The sequence below is a fragment of the Athene cunicularia genome, assembly GCF_003259725.1.
Source record: "Athene cunicularia isolate RWA chromosome 4 unlocalized genomic scaffold, athCun1 chr4_part1, whole genome shotgun sequence".
NCBI classification, from domain to species: Eukaryota; Metazoa; Chordata; class Aves; order Strigiformes; family Strigidae; genus Athene; species Athene cunicularia.
In genome coordinates this window covers 28,155,279-28,175,409 of record NW_020799098.1, presented here as the reverse complement: position 1 = coordinate 28,175,409, position 20,131 = coordinate 28,155,279, and the positions used below count along the sequence as shown (strand labels likewise).

General features: G+C 35.3%; 1 protein-coding gene across 15 annotated transcripts in view; it reads left to right on the top strand.

The window, feature by feature from the left end:
* The window catches only part of FRYL (FRY like transcription coactivator), a 168,898-nt gene that overhangs the window by 64,537 nt on the left and 84,230 nt on the right, over nt 1-20,131 (top strand). For all 15 annotated transcript variants that reach the window (XM_026846615.1, XM_026846614.1, XM_026846616.1 and 12 more), the window contains 8 exons: nt 2,258-2,457; nt 8,875-8,928; nt 14,726-14,865; nt 15,305-15,401; nt 17,505-17,584; nt 18,056-18,136; nt 18,568-18,736; nt 19,754-19,846. In XM_026846615.1, coding sequence (XP_026702416.1) covers nt 2,338-2,457; nt 8,875-8,928; nt 14,726-14,865; nt 15,305-15,401; nt 17,505-17,584; nt 18,056-18,136; nt 18,568-18,736; nt 19,754-19,846 — 834 coding nt within the window. In that variant the 5' untranslated portion in view covers nt 2,258-2,337. The remainder of the gene's footprint in view (nt 1-2,257; nt 2,458-8,874; nt 8,929-14,725; nt 14,866-15,304; nt 15,402-17,504; nt 17,585-18,055; nt 18,137-18,567; nt 18,737-19,753; nt 19,847-20,131) is intronic.

Here is a 20,131-nt window from a genome sequence, read left to right as displayed (position 1 = left end):
GTTGCAGCATTTTTCTGTTTTGTCAATCTTGTACTTGGTGTTTCTGTTTCTTATGTGCTACGGCTAGGAAGGATATATTCCTTCTTTTTGCCTCTTCTCAAACCTCTGTGCTATCATTCTTGAGCATAATGCATCTTTCTCATTTCATGGGCTGACTTTGGAAGCATCAGGGCTTAAGAATGACAAGAGCATAGGTGCTGGAAAACGTGAATGTTGTGAAAAATATGAAGCATTTTTTAAATCACCTGACACATTTATGCTTCTGTTCTGAGGGACAAGCCAATCATCAGATACGGGATAAGAAAGAATTTTCCTTTGAAGTCAGATGTTTTGAGTTGTTGTCTTTCTTTTGCAGCATGCACTTTGTTCTGTTTCTTAATGCCTTTGTGTACTTTCATCTAGTGAACTTGCACCATAGGGATCTAGAACATGGCAGTGTTTTTGATCTCCCATCGCCTGATCTGTATGGTACATGCTCTTCTGTGTCATTTAGGACCTCTGTTACCGAGATCAAAGTGCTAGATCAAAGTGTTAGAGGATGTTCAGAAATGCTTTATGGCATGCGGTGTGTGTGCATGTTGTTCTGGTGTTGCTCGCGGTTGCTGGGAACTCGGCTCTGTGACCTTGGCAAGTCCTTCCAGCCTCAAAGACAACATACTGCAGTTTATGTACTGGAAAAATTATGCAGTACTCCAACTAAACAGCAAGTTTGTACAAAAACTTAGGGAAAAAACCATAGGTCATATGTAGTACTCACAACCGTATGCAAGGTAATCTCCCTTTTTGATTAGACTCTAAGGTAGTTATGACCATTCTGTTTTCAGTCCTGCTGAATTGCTGACTTCACTAATGTGTTTGATAAATTATTACCTTCAGTGAAAGTTGAGGAAGTCTGCATTACATAAAATGTAATTTTTCAAACTGATAGAAGTTATGAATGGCTGAGCCTGAAACTTGGGAAGATGAGAAGTGAAGTACCAAAGATTTGGTCTTCATGGCAACTAGTATTTTCATGAATGAGTTGAACACTGAGAAAATGTTTGAATAAAAGTTGTGGATATTGTTTAGCTAATAGGAATTACACATGTATGAGTTGAAAACATGCACAAATTTTGCAAGTTCATCAAAACTGGCCAAGTGCTTCTCCTCACACTTTAAATACAAAAAGCCTTGAAGAATCTTACCTGAACAAATTGTGATATGTAATACAATAAAATAGGCTGAGACTTGGCTCCCTATAGCACTGTCTTAGGAAAATAACATCTTAATATCAATAGGTAAGAATTCTTGATATCAATTCCTAACATCAATTAAAAAAATAACATCTGCTAGAGAAATATCAGACCTTTCTGAGTACATCTGGGGCATCATTAGAGATGTCAATCGTTATTTTAATTTATAGTGAGCAAGACAAGAATTGTAATTATTCACTGTAATTGTTGTACATGTGTTAAACTCGTGTATGAGTGAGTTCTGATACCTGATTTTCACTACTGTAATTCACATTGTATGGCTTGATTGCTTAGGGAGAAAAATAAAGGTGTATACATATACATAAACTTAGTATATGACAATTCCAAGTATAAAGGCAAAAGCACTAATCCTTAGGGAGGGAGACTAAATATATCCAGTGTTACTTAAATATTGGTCAGTTAATATTTCTGATAAGGAGCAAGTCTTTCACATTTGTGACTAGAGAGTGGAGGAGAAGAGTTAGCAAGACATGTCTAGAAAGAGTTTGCATTCTTGTTAGGAAAATCAACTTACTGACAAAAAGTGCCAAGTAGGGCCAAGGAATGACTTCTTTTGAAGACATTTGGACACCAAGTAGAAACTTGAACTTCGTGGATGATTTATAAAAATTGAATTACCTCTTACAATACAGGGAAACAACCCATTACATTGAATCTTTTGATTTTTAATCATACTTGAACTGAAGATACCAGATATTAAAAACTGTAAACTTTATCATAATCATCATACAATTGTAATCAGAACTGGGTGGTTCACACAGCGTAATATGGTTTTGCGTTTTGTTGATAACAAAAATGAGTTACATTGTAAACTCTTATGCAACTTAGAGTAGAATTTCCCACCTAATTAAGAAAAATAAATTCTTGTTGTTGTTATAGCTAGTTATTTCCTCCTGGTTTACAGAATTTACTGTGTGAATATGTCTGTGTGGTGGATGGGAAAGTGACAGGTGCTGTGTTTAGAAGCTCTGCTTTATAGCTTTTTCTTTTTCTTTTTTCTATAGCCTCTACTCCACCCAGCAGAGTAAATAAACGCAGAGTTTCTCCAAGTGTTGTTTCCACCTGGGAAAAAAGAGGCATCATCATGTCTAACATTACTATTGATCCAGATGTCAAACCTGGCGAGTATGTCATCAAAAGCCTCTTCGCTGAATTTGCTGTTCAAGCTGAAAAGAAAATTGAAGTTGTAATGGCTGAACCTTTGGTAAGTCTTTTTTTTCCACATTATCCCTTGAAATGGTCCTGGGGTGCTTTTTTTCTGAAATAGTTTGATTTGCCATATGTATGATTACCTAAGAAAACATCCTCAGGTATTGTTGACTTTTCAAGGGGATTACTGCAAGAATAAATAGGCTTCTGCAAACAAGGTTGCTACCTGTATTATGTTTTATTGACTTCTATTAAAACTGTTACGTAGGGGTTACTGGAAACAAGACCTTTTAGTATTCATAAGTTCTGTAAAGTTACAAAAGGAAATAGTGACAACAAAAAAATGTTCCTTCCTTAACACTGTGAAGTGTGTTTCCTGTTGATGTTTCTTTGCAATAATACTTTGACAGTATATTTTCAAGCAAATGCATTTGGTTTGTTTTCCAAAGTAATGACACTAGTACCTGACAGGATATAGTAGCCAGCATACACTGCAGATTAGACAAAATGCAAACTTCTGTTGGTGATCCAGACTGCATGATCTTGAAATAAATTAATTTTTTTAAACTTGGAAATTTTTTTGGGAAAAAAAAAATTAAACTGGGAAATTTGCTGAACAGGCAAGATGCTGCAGCTTGCAGAGGGCCAGCTTGCAGAAGGCCTCTGTAACTGCTGCTTGCAGAAGTATTCATGTGCAGAAGCACACGTGTGAACACTTGAGCCCCAGTTTGGAAACTTTAGGAAAAAACGTTAATAAGAAGCAATCCAAAAGAACACAAAAATGGGGCTAAACATGTTTTGTGGCGTCACTGATGGAATCATCTTCAACTGAAACCATTAGTAGATCAAAGGCTGAGGAAAAGGAAGCATTTCTTTATATAGGCCCACTTCAGTATACTTTATATATAGACATATATATGTGTGTGTGTGTGTGTGTGTACCATGCAAGTGTACAACTTAAATGTAACCTGTCTGTTTCCTTATAGACATCCAAAAGAATCTGGTATTCAGGAGGGTTTGATAAGAAAGCACACAGAATCTTTGTAGGAAAAGGGGCCTGCCAATGGTGATGAGTATATGGCTAAGAAATGAGAGCTTTGGGGGTAGTGATGCTGTGTGGGAAGGCAGACAGCCCCACTCAGGGTAGTCTATGTGCCTACTGCTGCGAATGCTGGCCCCTTGGACCCTATCTGCTAAACACATGGGAGAGTAGTGCTTGGCCAGAGTGACAGAGGCTGACTGTAATACAGATGACCTGAAGAGGCCTTTTCCTGTAGACACAACTAATTTGGAGTTAAATCTCACCAGAATACTGGTAGCAAGTCAAACAGAATAGACCTGGAGTTCACTTGTGCTGTATAACTTGTCCCTGCACCAGATGAATTAAATCCTCTGACAACAGTCATGGGCTGTTTCTCTCAGCTACACTGTTTGCTGTTAGTTAAACAAATGTTTTTAAATCTGTTAACCATACAAAATCAAAACATCTCGCCAGATTAAAAATTAGAAAATACATGAAACTAATGAAATAATGCACTTCTCAAAGAAGAGACATTTCCAGCTCTGTTGTCTGGTGAGGTTTTATGATGATTGCATGAAGTCTACCTTAGGATCTTTTATTAATAAGATTCTGAAACTTACATTTTTTTGTGTATATGGTATGTATAAAATTATTTGGGATAAAATAAGATATTATAAATATTACTAGAGTAGTCATTTGTGAAGGTCTTTAACAGTTCTGTCTGGGTTTGTTTGCCAGGTTGAATTCCTTTAAAGAAAATATTTTTTAATGTAATCAAATGTAAATTTACACATTCCTTATTTTATATTGGGGGAAGGAAAGACTGTATAGAAAACCAGCAATTTAAAAGAGGTGCCAAAAACTGTGGAAAAGTGAAACAACCTCAGCCTATATAACAGAGAGAGGTAGAAGGGAATCCTTCGTTTTTTTCAGTGAAGTACTGGAGTGGTTTTATTTTTGTACATAGTATTTGATATAAATACTGAATATTCATTTCTTATGTATGACATTTAAAAGAAAAGATAAAAGGCTGAAAGGGCACAGGAAAGGCACTGGCCGAGATTGAAGAAAAGGCTTTAATGGAAGAGAGGAAAGCTCTTTATCATTTTAGTGTGATTTGATTTTGTGGGATGACTTGGCTACAAATAATAATGTGGAGAATATATATAGCATTACATAAATCTTTAATGCATTAGATAAAGCTAGGCTGTTAGATAAAGCTGTTGGAGAGAATTTGGAGCCAGACCAGCTGAAGTTAGGAGCTAGACACTTTTTAAAACTTGAAGATGAACATGTCAGTAGGGGAGCTAAAATTAATTAAAAAATAATAATTAAAAAAAGTAACTTCAGATCAAGAGAGCACCTGGGGGTGAGGGTACACTACCATTTTGGCTAGATGTATAGGTTTCATTTGGAAGTAACTGACTTCTAAAAAGTACCTAAATGGTTTCTCTGGCTGTGAATTTACTTACTGTACTCAGTGAGTAGAAAAGTAGTTTCCTTTCACTAATTTAATTAAGAGTTCTCTGCTTGCAAAATTTTAATACCACAGAGTTTCCAGAGTTACAGAAAAAGCTTATCAGCAAATGCTTTAAATAAACGATTCAAGTAGCAAGTGTAACCACAGGCCGGAAAATCATCCTTTTAGTGAGTAAATTTAAATAATTAAAAAAAAAATTTCTTCTGTGTCTTTTGTAGTACTATATAGTTTTAAAGGGAAAAGGGCTCAGACACAATTTATTGTCAGCTGTGCAAGAATGACTGTGAGGCATGATACTAGCCTTCCCCAAACGTGAAACGAACTATACCAGTGAAAAAGATTAGTGACAAACTTAGTCACCTTTTGTTTTGTCAGGTTCCATGTAAATATAGATGGTTAGAATTTAAGCAAAGAATTTAACGTGGTGCCACCAAGTTACCAAGATGTTAACTAGGTAAGCTGCTAAATTACTAAATTATAGTTCAGTCTCATGTTTAAGTCAAAACTCACAAGAGTATTTAAGCCTGTTGCCAACACCAACAATTTTATTCCATCATGGAGATACTAAACATTGCTCAGACTAGCACTGTATTCTTTGGAAGTCTTGCCTAGGTGCTTTCAAAAGCTTGTCTGAAGTCTGTAAAATTTAGCACACCACATTTCTTCAGTGCAGTGTTTCTTGTATGCTACTCTGATGCTTGGGCAAGGACGCAGGTGCTGCCCAACACTTGGGCTACAGGAGGCAAGGGACCATCACTTGTCTGGTTTCTTACTTGCAGCTTGGAGGACAGAAACAAGCGCACTAATTTTGCTGTGTTCACCTGAGCCACCCTGCTGAGGTGTACTAGCCACCAGAGGACCGTGCCAGTGAATGCTGGAGAGGGGCCAACGGGTGGTACCTTTTTTTCATGGGCGCAGTTATTTGCACAGCACACACATATCTATCTACATCCTGATCTTTGCTGCCTGCCATATGTTGACATTTTTGCTTTACATAATAGATGCAAAGTGCTCTTTGGTTAATTCAGTAGTGGGTGGTTTTTTTTGTTTGGGTTTGGTTTTTTTTTTTCTTCTATTTCACTGGTAAAAGATAAATGTAGACCTATTATTTCCATATCTCTCTGAACTTCAGGAAGCCAGGAAAATAAATCTTAAATTATTAATTCAGTGAAAGTTTCCAGACCTTTACTTTATACTGTTGGATAGATTTTTGCAAGTCTTGTGAGACAACTGGGGCCATGACAAAGCAGAGTTAAAAGAAGACAATGAAAGAAAATAAATTTTAAAGCCATAGAAATAATTCAAAGGCATTGATAAACCTGTGACTGGGTTAAAGAGTACTATTTGGTTATGTCACATTTGTTTGGTCAGTGTTACATTAACTGTAGTGATATTTACCTTTTAGCAGTTAAGATATTTAATGCTGACGAAAAACAATAGAGAGGATTATGAACTTGTAATGTCTTTATTCTTTCTGATACTAAAAAACTTAAAAGTTATATCAACGTTTGGTTTACAAAAGTGTCTCAGTATAGAATGTGAGGGGGGAAAAAAACCTTAACTTTTAGAATTATCTTAAAAATAGTTTGCTGTCTATTGACATGGATTTAGACTTTTTTGTCTAAAAACTTATTTCACTTCTCTTTGATATCATTCTTTCCTTTGGCAATTTCTCGTTTTAAACACATGCAATGTGTATAGTAAAGCCAGCATTTTTTCAACTGTATAATAGTTTTGTAGTACCGTTGTGGAAACATGGCATGTTAGGGCTGACTATTACCATCTTCTTACAGGAAAGTCACTTCTCCATCTTCTTGGGAAATAGTTTTCTAGTTATTTTCATTCAGCTCATTTAGCAGTATACAATGTTTGTATAGGGTGGAACATTTCTCATGTTTCTGCTTTATAGATAAGATAACAATTATTTGTGCAGTTTATCTAAAAGGATAGTACAGATAACATGAATTGACCTACAGGGACATTTCCTTATTAAAAGAGAGAGGAATTTAGTTAAAAGTGAATTGTGATTTGCAAGCGCTCTCTGGAGCTTTTAGTATCTGCTGCAAAATGTCAATTCTCATAACAGTATTTTGAACAGATTTAACATGTAAAATTATATGAATTTGTAAGATGCAAAAAGTGTTTATTTGCCAGTATCTGAAACCTTTTCCCCCTTGCTTTTTAATGCACAGTTGAAGAACATTGGCTTAATATGTCAACTGATGAACAAATAGAACTGTTTCAGAATATTAAATGCATTTTTCTGAATCCACCTTCTTTTTAAAAATATTTTTATTTAGACATACTGGAAATGTACGTAAATGACTGTTTTCTTAGACAATTAAGTGGGTTTCTTTGGATTATAGAGAGTGAAGATGGTCTGACCTGTGAATTGGGACCTATGCTATTTCAAGTTACACTTTCAGAGTAGGCAAGTCCTTTTTGCCTGGACAATGTTGAATTCAAGTTTTCGGTAACTGTAATAGTTGCCAGAGATTGTGTCCTTTTGAACACCAAATACAGCTGCACCCATGGCAGAAAATGCCAGAAATTGCCTCGTATTTTCAAGATTACGATTAGGACAAGCAAAAATAAACTGCTGGTTTGATTCTTGGACTTGGTAAATGCAATCCCAGTTTGTATCTGTTTAACATATAGCCTGTCTGTTGCAGCCTTGTAAGTGTTAAATGCCAAGCGATATTGACTTTTTGTCAACAGTGTGACAGCATGGGTGTTGTCTCTTGCTAAACTAGTGAGAGCAGTTATTTTGTGTTAACTGAGGCACAACCTGTTGAGAGCAGTACTGGCTATCGGTATTGCTAACACCCCCATTTTACATCCCAGACTAGGAAAGTTACCAGTTCTTAGGGTTTACTACTTGATGTAACTTGCTCCATTAAAGCTCTTTGCTTACTGCAATCTAGTGTGAGCTATTAACTCCTTACCTTGAGTACTTTTTCTGCTTTCCTCATCAAAGATAACAATTTTGATTCATTTGTAGTAAAGTGGAAAGTAGTTTAAAATTCCTTTAAGTAGCAAGAAATGCTCATCACATCTTTATATATTTTACTGCTTTGTAGTATGTCCTTAAAGCTGTTACGGTGGCACTTGACTTACCGTAAATCATTGACCCTCAGAGCCAGTACATGGGACTTAGTATCTCCTTTTTTTTTCTCTTTCTACTTCTCCCCCATCCCCTGCCTCTTTTCTTTTTTTACTTTACAGGTACTCTAGCATGAGACTATAAAAGTTATATTTCTTGTAACTGTAGAATTTGGTACTCTCCACAGTGACTAGTAAGAATTACTGTTATGTTACTATTACAGTTCGTGGATGTTTTGTTTTCTTAATACTTTAATTCTCACTAAATTATTTTGTGAGAAATATAATTTAGTTTTGATTTTAACAGAGCAGTATGTCTTACGGTACTGGTTGGAATGAAATATTGTAATAATTAAATTCTACTAATACTGCATCTTTCCTGTACCTCACAATGTTATTTCAAATGTAAAACAAGTTCTTACTGACATTCTCCTTTTCCTGGATTAAGTTTTCTAGCTATGTTTCATTGCAGGTCAGAGAAAGCACAGATTGGGAATGTGTTGAACGATTGTCTCTGTGAAGGCATTTCAAAATTTGTTCTTGTAGCTTACAATAACTGCCTTATATGAACATGAATATGCTTGCAGATGGAAATGGCTTTCCTTCTGAGTTACACTTGGCACCCTCTGCCAGCTATCTGTTGGGCACACTGCTGTAGGCCTTGCTGTCTGGAGAGGTGTTTGACATTTTCTGTTTGTCAGTCTAACATTATTACTATTAAAATACCAAATTGTTTTAGATCTGTATTATTCTATTTTGTGAATACATGTCACATCTTCAGAAATTGGTCTTTCTTTGTTCTGGGATCTATCTTTGGTAACAAGTCAATTGCATTGTGAAATACATGTTTATTTTCATTGTTTTTACAGGAAAAGCTCTTGTCAAGATCTCTTCAAAGAGGTGAAGATCTTCAGTTTGATCAGGTATGAGACATGTAATTAAAGGCAGTTTTTATTGGATTAAGGTGGCCTCTGGTTTTGGAGAATAGTGGTTCCACTGTTGTAATGACTTGGAACATCCGTGTCTGAATCTGTGTGGAAAGATTTAGACCTTGAATGTTAGACTTTTATTTTCTATTGCAGAATATGATAGTAAGAAACTACTAGAATAGATTAATTATTTGAAGGTGGCAGTGAAAGCTGCTGAAGGAAAGATGTTGAAATGTGGTTAGGAGACAAAAAGACTTATTTCAGTTCCTGTTAACAGGTGTTGCGTAACCCCAGCCTAGATCACTTTACTGTTCTGGTGTTTGTGTTTCTGCTTTTATAAGCAAATAGTGTTAATTTCAGTAACATGGCTTTTACCCAGGGCTTTTTGCTTCTGTGGCAGAAGGCATTATGTAGATTCAAAATGTTACTTTGTCCTTTGAGTGTATAGTTGCACTGTGGGGCTATTCACTTACTGTAAGTGAACTGTGCCTGGAATAACTGTCTGCTCAATTTATTCATGTTTATCGCATATGATTCCAATTCTTTCATAGTATAGGCATGGTTTTCTCCTGTAACTACTTCCTTGCAATGGAGAGGCATCATTCAGATGTAGCCCCATTAATTGCCTGTTCCTGTTAACTGTTACTTAATAGCATTTTGCTGTGTGAAGTTTGGTGTTCTGGATTTTCATTTCATGCTTTCCATCACTCCTCAGATATAAGTGTTAGACATTGCACTGAAATCTGTGGACATGCCCCTACTTTTCCATAGCCATCCATGCACCTCTTTTCCCTTCTCCCAAAGGAGAGACACATAATAGCATGTAATATTTGATGTATAATTCTCTTTTCAAAGAAAAACAAAACCACCACCAAAAGCCTCACATAGCCTTTTGATGTTTTCTAATCTAACCTGCTCTAAGGCCACTACCTCCTGAATGAAAGTTTACTTATAGGCAAGGAAAATGGGTGAGGGAGCATGGGGCATAAATTCTTTGGTAACAACAGTATTTTGTTTTAAATCTAGCCAAAATCATAGAATCGTAGAATGGTTTGGGTTTGAAGAGACCTTAAAAGGTCATCTAGTTCATCTCACTAAGTAATGTGCATGAAAGGGATGATCTAAGGAAATCTCTAAATCACTGATGTCATTAATTTTTCTACTGGCTCTGCCCCCTGCCCGCCACATTTTTCTTCAGTGAAAGATGCTTTTTATAAATCACTAGTAGTCATGTATTGAACTACATATAGGTTCTAAAAGTATCCTGAGTGAAGAAAAGTAAATAATAAAGCATATAAGTTCTGAAATCTTGTAATACAGAAACTTGTTTTCCTGAAAATGTAGTGCTTCAACAATAATTTGTTTTGATTGTGTGTGTATGTAAGTGTGTCTGTGTATAAGTCCTTATTTTGTTCTTTTGTTATTTGTAATCTACTTTGGGTTCATCAAAATCTGAATTTTAATGGTACTGAATAACTACTTAAGAGAGTCAGAGCAGAATATCTCCTTTGTGGTGACAAGGATTGTGAATTTTGGTAGGGCATTTTGAATATTGTTTGGCAAAAGGAGTTAAGATTACTTCTATCTGTTCATCCCTGGTTGTATGAAACCCATATTAAGATCAATTCTCCATCAATGCAGAAGATTACAGAGTAAAAGGAGATTGGCAAAGTATAGGAGACAGGAGGATCCAGAGTACACAGCTACAGCATCCAGCAGAGAAGCTAGAGCTGTTGCTGGGCTAACCGTTGTTCACCCAGAGATCTTTATAGAACTAGGAATTTGAGTCTAAAAGCGGCTTTACTGTACTGATACGGTGTCCAAGCTCGTAAGCTACTTTGTGAATAAAAACAGCATGATTGAAACACAGGCAGGATTCTGGGAGTGAGAAGGTATCTACTTAACACTCATTCTCTCAGCTCAGTAAGTGATGAAAAGTGGGATGGGGGAGGAAGTCGCGACTGTCCTTATCACGAAAAAGTAAAATAGCTGTTTAATGGGATTATAAATTCTTTCTGTTGGAAACATAACCAGACCAAGATGGCTAACATTAGATCCGAGTGTGCAAAATCAGTAATTTTTAATTTTCAAATAGTACAGTTCTTTTGTAATTGATGTTTTAATGGGAACAAAAATGTAAATTTAGCTAAAAAAGATTAAACTTTGGAAAATGAGAAGGAAATTTTTATCTTGATACACTTCTAAACTGTTAAAAATTTTAGCATTTTAGTACCAGTGCTTTCCCCTTATCATTCCCAGCACATCAAGAAGCTACCGGAGAGAAATTTTTTTATAGAGCATATATTGCATTTCTTAAAATATTTTTGCTTGTACAGCTTGAAACTGAAATAGCTTGTATTTTTCTTCTTTTGTTTGTTGTAGGAATCATACTTGGCAATTTCCTACTCTTGTCCTAAGACACCAAAACTTTATGATCGTGCAAAAGCATATCTTGGCCATCTCGGTGACCGAAAGCAGATGTGTCTCTGGGGTTCAGGCTTGTTCATGATGAGGCACAACTTGAGCAGTGTTTTCAGAATTGGGATTTTGGCCAGAGCTGAAATTTGGGCTCTAGCATCTTAGTATGATTTTGCTTCTCTCTCTCTCCTTACCTCTCCGTGTACTGTTAAGTGCAGCAATTAGCAATATGTTAAGGCCTTTATAACTGGAGCATGCTTTGCTGTTTCATTCCAAGGAACAGAAGTACACGTCATGATGACTAGTGCAGCCCTGTCCTCTTGGGCATTATCGGATCTTTCGTCATCTAGATTGCTGCTTTCAATCTAGGCATAATTTAATGCTAAAATAAAAAGGTGGTTTTGTAATTTTTATGTAAAATGATCTTGATTTTAGTATCCAAGCAGTATGGTAATTATTTTAAATAAAAAGAGTAAGTGTATAGCTCGTGTTCTGCTTAGCAGCTATGTAATATGAGCAAAGATTTAATCTTCCTGATAATTCCAGTGCCTTTTCATTAGAATGTTAAGGATGCAAAATGTGGCAGGAAATAAATAATTATAATGTAAAACTCATTTTTCACTTCAAGAGGAAAATGCTTTATAGTGCTAGCCATTTTTGGGTTTAGCACTTTACCAATTCCAAATTTTTTAATGCATGAGATACAGCTTGTTTCTGTGGAAGATGATGTAAATTGCCTAACTGTTGGAACATTTATGAATGGTAGTGGCATTAATATACTGTGTAAGCTTGCAGAAAAACCTAAGGAAAAGGTTTAGTAAAGCTTAATATGCAGCTTTCTTCTTTTTCTTCTCAGTTCAGAAGGAGGGCAGAGGAGTAGAAGTGCTTTGTGGGGTCGTTTTACATTGACAGCACGGGGTAACTTAAGTGTTTGCTTAATCTGTTCTTGATCTGTTGTGTGTGTAGTTGCTGTATGAATATAACTCTGCAATGTATTGGATGTATCATTAGTTTTAGAGAAAGTGAATTAATGCATTTCCTCAGTGTTTAGGTTATTTGGGGTATGGGAATTGGCAGTAAATTCTGAAGGCAAAACACATTTTGGATTGCTGTGGTTGGTGATAGATCCCTCCTTCATCAAGTCTATCTTTAGCTTTCATCCTAAGGACTCCAGTTACATTGATGATTTTACACTAATATCTTTCATTTAGCAACTCATGAGGAAGGTTGGTTCCTTCTGCTTTCTGAACACCTCCACCCACCCCACAGTATATTAATGTTTTAAACTTGTAATTTATGCTCATGGCTGGAATGAGTTCAATAGAGATATTTGAGTGCCCCAAGCTGATGCAAGCAACAGGCATTTCTTGCACACGAAATCTCGGTGAAGATTTTTTGAAGCTTTTTCAATACAAACAAGTCTTTTGAGTTCTTTTTTTCTGATGCTTTCTCTTGCTGAAGGATAATAATTTTAATAGTACCCCACAAACGTCTCATTTCCACACAGGTTTTCTTTCCTCCTCTCTCTCTTAACAAGTTTTCGCTACATTTTTACCCAATAGTTTGTCAAACCTCTGCCACATCGGATAATTTTCTTGAGCAACACCTTAATTTGTATGTGTTCCTTTTCATCATGTATGCTTCAGGTCACAATGTAACTTTAAAGTGGTAAAATTGAGCTGTTTTTTACTGTTCACTTCCAGAAGTCTGATGTATGTTGGTTGATTGACTGGATATTTATTTTGTACGGATGTACGGGGAACAGACTTACAATGTGCTTAGTTTCCAAAGCAAGTTATAAAGATTTCAGTGAATATAAGAACAAATATATTCTCAAAATTTAGCCTTTGTTCTGAGATACAAGGCATTATAGTGAACCTACAGAGAGTATTTCTAGTATCTGTTTCTTTTCAGTGTTAAAAAGGCTTTGTATGGTTTTGTGTTGCCTGCAATAACTGCCTTCATCTTTTAGTGCAGTTAGGTCAACATGCATGCCTCTCCTGCAGTGGCATGACTAATTTTTCCATTTAATCCCTTTCTAGTGAGTGTCCTATTGACAGATTATAAGGGGAAAAAAAAGTAATGTCATTATTCTAGTAAAAATTTCTTAATGAAACCTAGTTCCTGATCAGATTTGGAATATATGTAGTTTGTATTGCACACTGGGATTTAAAATTTTATGAATTTACAGAATAAGAATATGATTTTACTTATTTTGAGGAAGTTTCTCCACTTGTTTATATAATTAAAGGATTTTTCAGAGAATCAAGAATACTACTCAATACTACTGTCAATACTACTGTCTTGAATAGTAGACAAGTGAACAAGATGAGCAAAGTATTCAGATGGTTGAAAGAGACCCTCCTGAGGTTTCCATATGGATAACCTTTCCCCATCCTTTCCCCAAACCTGAAAAACCAAGGTGCTTCAAATGAGGACAAAGAAATAATGGCATTGATGTTTTCCTAGTTTTCAGAATAGTGAATATTAGGTAAACTATAGCATAAGGATAGCTTGTATTGAAACGTATTATTTAAAAGATGCAAGAGGTAATTAATACATGACATCAGTGAGCAACATGGTAACTCTCCTTTTCCAGACAGTGTTTTAGGGATGGGCTTGCTCCATGCTCCTTCCTGGCAGAGAGTTTTTAGCTGGTTTACACTGTCTTTCTTCAGACATTCTTCTCTCTCCAAGCTCAGGCACTGATGTGTTCCTTCAAAGTTTAAGTTAAAGGAAGCCTAGAGAATTTACCTTTTGTAACATGTTAAAGTCTTCCTTCTGTAATGGTTTCTACTGTTGCATGAATAAGTTTACAACTCATGTGGATTTTCTGAAACGGAGTAGCAGATAGGGGAGTTATGCTGAAAGTAAACATTGCTTGAGATCTACACCAGTCAAATGTGTTAAAAGTAGAGTAGAATATGTAAAAGGCTCTTATTTTTGTTTGTGTAATAACCAAAGAAACATGTTTTTGAAGGTTATATACTTGCTCACTTTAGGAGGGTTACTTCTTATCTGTCATTTGTAATGTAAAGGTATGTATACTTCAGGTACATATGGTAACATTCGGGGACATCTTAAAATCTCTGCTGTTTTCACAGTTATTTTATATCGGTTATCTGTATAAATGTATGATTCTGTGATCCCCGTGAGCTTTGGAAAACTTTTTCTGCTTAAATTTGTCATAATAATTGACAGTGCGTCATATTTATGCTAATTGTCCTAGATTAAAATTATACATAAAGTTGCTGCTTTGTAAAATTATGATAGATGGTTTTTAACATTAAAAACCAATTTGAAAGAATGATTATAGTTCTAGGATTTTTAGATTGTTTTATCACGCTAAACTATTTTTCTTACTTCTTTTCAGTTGATAAGCTCTATGAGCTCAGTAGCAGAGCACTGTCTTCCCTCCTTATTACGCACCTTGTTTGACTGGTACAGGCGTCAAAATGGAACAGAAGATGAATCCTACGAATATAGACCTCGGTCTAGCACAAAATCAAAGGGGTAAGAGTTTTTCTCAAAAAAGGTCTGTTTGATTTTTGTGTGCTTTCTTGTAAGAAAATGTGTGCTTTTTTGACAAGTATTTTGTATTTGGATCTGTCATTACCTAAATCTGTGTAAAAAGAGCACAGACTTCTTTGAGGTAGTGTATTTAACTTGCATAGATGAAATGCATGAAGTAACTTGATGATTTTAGGGTTGATATACAGAAGGAAGTTGGATGCTGATAATTCCCAGCTAGTTTGTCCATTTTTGAATTGTTTTGGTTGTTGGCAAATCCTTTCAGGAGGGGGCAAGATGTCATGCTGCACCAGACACAAAAGTCCATCCATTTTTCTATACATGTGTAACAATGATCGCATAGAAGACACGTATAGCTCTTCTCTGTAACATTTGTGTTCGGTCTTGTGTATGATACTTGTGTTCTTGTTTTCTATTTTAGGGATGACCAACAACGTGAAAGAGATTATCTACTTGAAAGGAGGGACTTAGCTGTAGATTTCATTTTTTGTTTAGTTTTAATAGAGGTTCTTAAACAGGTAAGTTCTTTTCCTTTGGCAGACTTCTTTTTATCTTTTGCTTTTAATGTCAGTTTTGATAATCTCCTTTAAATTTTTTAATTAAAAACTGTAGCATATATATGATGAGCATATACAGGACTGTAATTATACTCTCAGTTGCATAAAGCCTTTGTCTGTCCTCTCTTGTCTTTTCTTTACGTGCCTGCATTATTTCAGTTCACGTATCTTGGATCCACTAAGTCAAAGCTGCTGATGTATTGCAAAAAGCAAAAGCATAAAAAAGAGCATTTTATTTGAGTACCTTTTGTCTGCTTAAACATTTTTGAAATATGATGTGAAATCATTGAATGACCAGATTAAAATGTCACTCTTTAAAAAAATTAGAAAGGGTATGTAATTTTGCTTGGCTTTACAGTGTAGTGCTAGATGTTGTTACACACAGTTTCTGTTAATATAAAGTTGCATTGGTATATGGACAAGAGGATAGAGTTTGGCTTCAAGTAGCATCATTTTGTTCTCACATTTTTTGGGAAGAGAAAAAGATTAACGTTTTGAAACATGGGGCAGACTTGTGCAAATTTCACATTTCAAATAAGTATTTGTGTCTTTTGTGTACAGGTACATGAAAATTAAATGGCTTTCTGTACTAAGTAAAGCAAGAAGTATGGTTTAATTTGCAAATAATTTGTAGGCGATTTATGTTTTTGTGGTTGTGTATGGCATGTTTGTGATACAGGGAGAAATGAAAACGTGAAACAAAAGAGCTGCCTATCCTTCTGAGACACTGACCAATCAGGCAAAGCGATACTCCTATACTGTATGCACAGAAATGCAGAGAACAATATTAAAGCCATCAAACTCCTATGTGTTAGTGTTTCACAGAAAATCTTTAGTTCATGCTCTCTCCCTGCCTAAATTTTCTTTCAGTGAGAAAGAAAAAGGGAAATGGAATAGATTGTTTAGGATTGCAGGGTTGTATGGGTAGCTTCTGTATTTTGAACTAGTACTAGGTTTTTTTGTTGAGTGGAGCACATGTTGCCAGTGATTCAGTTGTCAGGAGAGGTGCCAAAGTTTTGGTCTTGAAGAGTCTGTGGTGACTCCTGTAGTGCTTGGGGAGCCTCTCATGCCTGTACTCCAGACAAGATAGATAATTTTCTGATAAAAGTATTTTCCTCTGCTAAAGGCCTGCAATGGGCTGCTAAACATAGATACACCACTTAAGAGAATCCTCCAGCCAATTTGGTATTAGAAGTTATCTAAAGGAGGATTTGTATGTTCTGCCTGTAACGTGAATTTGCAATTAGGCAAGCAAAGCACAGAAAAGATGTTTTTTTATCAGTAAACATATTTACATTCACTTTACTTCTTTGTTTCTTCCTGGGAGCCCTGTCATTGTTTAATTCTTAGAAACTGATTTTAAAGGATGCAAAGGGTATGATCCAGCCCTTCCTGTAATATGCACAGAGCAACTGGAGAGAGGATGGCAGACATGACCTATGTAGGAACAAAAATCTTTTGTTTAAATGACTACACCTTACTCAGTGTGTGAATATGCATGTAGATAACCAGTTCCAGTAACTGGAAGTTCTTGGACAAATAGCTTTCTTGAGGCAGAACAGTATGATTTTCTGTAGACAAGACAATAATCTTTTCTTCTAATATATTTTATTAAAAATCTTAATCACTTGTAAGCAGTAATGCTTAGTAGGGTTATCCTAGTACCTACCTAAATTGCTTTGAAATTTTAAAGACATTATGACTTCATAGATACATATATATTTCTTTTTAAAATAATACATTGTGTTTTTATGCAAATGTTTTCTTTTAAACCTGAGAAAAGTGGTGATGTCTAGGAGGACCTCAGAAATAAACGCCTTCTAATCAATGCTTGGTTTTAGTTTCTTACCAAATTCTTGATATTGCTAGTCAGTACAGGTTGTGTAAGTGTTCATATATTACTGAATTAACTTGATACTGTATATACGCCCACAAAGGATGTCTCCTATGACGCTAGTGGGAGAGATTGCTACAGGGCATCTCACAGTACTGTTTATTTACTTCATACATACATATGTGTGTATATACCTAGTTATACTCATATAAATTGTATCCGCATTTCAGATACCTGTTCATCCAGTGCCAGATCCTTTAGTACATGAAGTTTTAAACTTGGCTTTTAAGCACTTTAAACATAAGGAAGGGTAAGTTTCACTTGTGTACTTCAAAATATTTTATGTGTGTTACCATCCTGTGCTTGGTTGTTGTGATTGTTTTCCTTTGCCTCACCTGTAACATGTTGGTGACTGTACTGTAAACACTCATATCTTTTAACTGAAAATGTACCTTGAAAGAATATAGCTGTGTTTGGTATAATGCTGAGTTTATTTTGCCTAGAATATACAGAACCATTTGCACAGCCAGCCAGCGTAAGAAAAGCCCGAGTTTGGATAACTATAGTAAATTTCCCATGCAGAGTATGATTCTTATGTCCACTCAATGAAACTGTGTCAATTTAAACCCCACTCATGAATTTTATGCTTGATTTTCATTGTTTTTTTGGTAATAACCTGTCTTGCTGTGGAACAGACTTTTTGCTTGTAATTGACAACACGCTTGGGGTTTCAAAGAACAAAGCTGTATTTAACACCTTTTTTTTTTCTTTCCCTCTTTAGGTATTCAGGAACCAACACTGGGAATGTGCATATTATTGCAGATTTATATGCAGAAGTGACAGGGGTTCTTGCTCAATCAAAGTAAGCTCAGTCTCTGACTCTTCTTGTGTTTGGGGAAAGATCACTCTAGACTTAAAGACTATTTAATATAGCAACATTTATTAATGACCCCAGTAACTAATCCCTTAAGTGTCTAGTCTAGTCAGGTGTAGTCTGGCTTGTCAGTCTCATATTCCAGCACAATCAATTTGAACAAATCGGGAAGTAATCTTTAGTACAATAGTTGCTTTGTTGTAGGTGCAGGGAAAGGACGCCTGGTATCAGTCAACAGTTGTTCAGTTAATGAGTATATTCTTAAATGCCTAGATTTTAAGTATCAGGGTTCATCTTGCTTATGTTTTTTTTACTGTAGGTGCTGTTATCAACAGACTAAATAAATTGGTTCAAAAGTATAGACATCATGTAAAAGTAACTGAGAATGTAAATAATTGCGGTCTATATCCCTTCTTCAGGTTTCAAGCTGTTAGGAAGAAGTTTGTCACTGAATTAAAGGAACTGCGACAAAAAGAACAGAGTCCTCATGTAGTACAAAGTATCATCAGTTTGATTATGGGAATGAAGTTTTTTCGAGTAAAGATGTATCCTGTTGAGGATTTTGAAGCCTCATTTCAGTTCATGCAGGTAAATTATTACAGAAAACTGAAATCTGCATGACTTTGATAGTTTAAGTCATGAAGCTACAATGATGCTTGCTGTGATCAGTTGCTCACTCTGGTTGTATGTTGTCCATGATCCTTTTCTGGTTAGTTTGTAAGTTTTTAAAGGTATGAATCATTTGTTTCTCTGCAGTTCATGAGTACCTAGCATAATGAGAACCCAATCTCAGTTGTCTCAGTAATGTGGCAAACCTGTAATATATTAATTTATTCAATAATAAATGAAAATGGGTAGCAATCAAATAATTTTCTTTATGAAAGCAGTGAGTTAAAGAAGAAAAGTTGCTTAATGTATCTTTTCTGGACAGCTGAGATGTCAAAGACGCACTTTTGTTTAAAAAACAGTTAATTTTCAGAAACTTAAAATTTTTTTGTTTGCTTTTCTTGATTGTGGATTAAAAATTCTAATGAATAACTCGTCCATTCCACAGTAACTGAAGTTATTGCAACTTGGTCATAGATTTTATTAGAGCCCATTGACACTGATCTCAATCCTGAAAAACTAACACACACATAGGTGCTTTAGATTGTGTCCAGAGTGATCAGTTTGGTATAGTGGAGTGTGCAAATGTGTATGAATTATTATGGACTATTGCTGTAAAATTTACTTTGCATAAAATTCGTCTTGAAAATGAAAATTAAAATATTATTTTCTAATAATTTCAATAGAGATAAGCATTTGTTTTTTAAAACTTCAGAATAATCTGAGGAAAAAAGTACCTATTTATTTTCTGAGTACTCCTTATATTCTGAGTAGAAAGTAAATAGCTATCTGGTATTACAAATACTCTTTCAATTTCTTTTTAATTCCTGGGAAAACAGGTTTTAAAGTTTCCAATGTTTTGTAAATTTGATATTATCAGATTTGACTGACTTAAACATATTGCATGTTTTAAATTCAAACTGGCAGTTCATGTGATACAGCTAGTGGTTTTTATGGCATAGTGATATTTGTCTTCCTTTTTCTAAATATTTCACTAAGGAATGTGCTCAATACTTCCTAGAAGTAAAAGATAAAGATATAAAACATGCACTTGCTGGTTTGTTTGTGGAAATTCTCATCCCTGTGGCTGCTGTAAGTATTTTTTTTTTTCCCCCACTATTCCCCTCACTTTCAATTAGGCTCTCTTTGTTAAAATTGCTTCCATTAATCCTCACAAATATTACATTTTCAGAGATTCAGAAAGACTTTTAAGTAAATTACAAGCACCTACATAATCTTTTAAAGGGAAATGTGTCAGCATGATTCGTGTATTAGCTAGTTTCAGTCTTTTTTTCAAAACTGCTTAAAATTGTCTGTTTTCTAGACTCTTTTATCACTAGAGCACTGTGTCATCTTATACTTGCTCTACAAATTTGA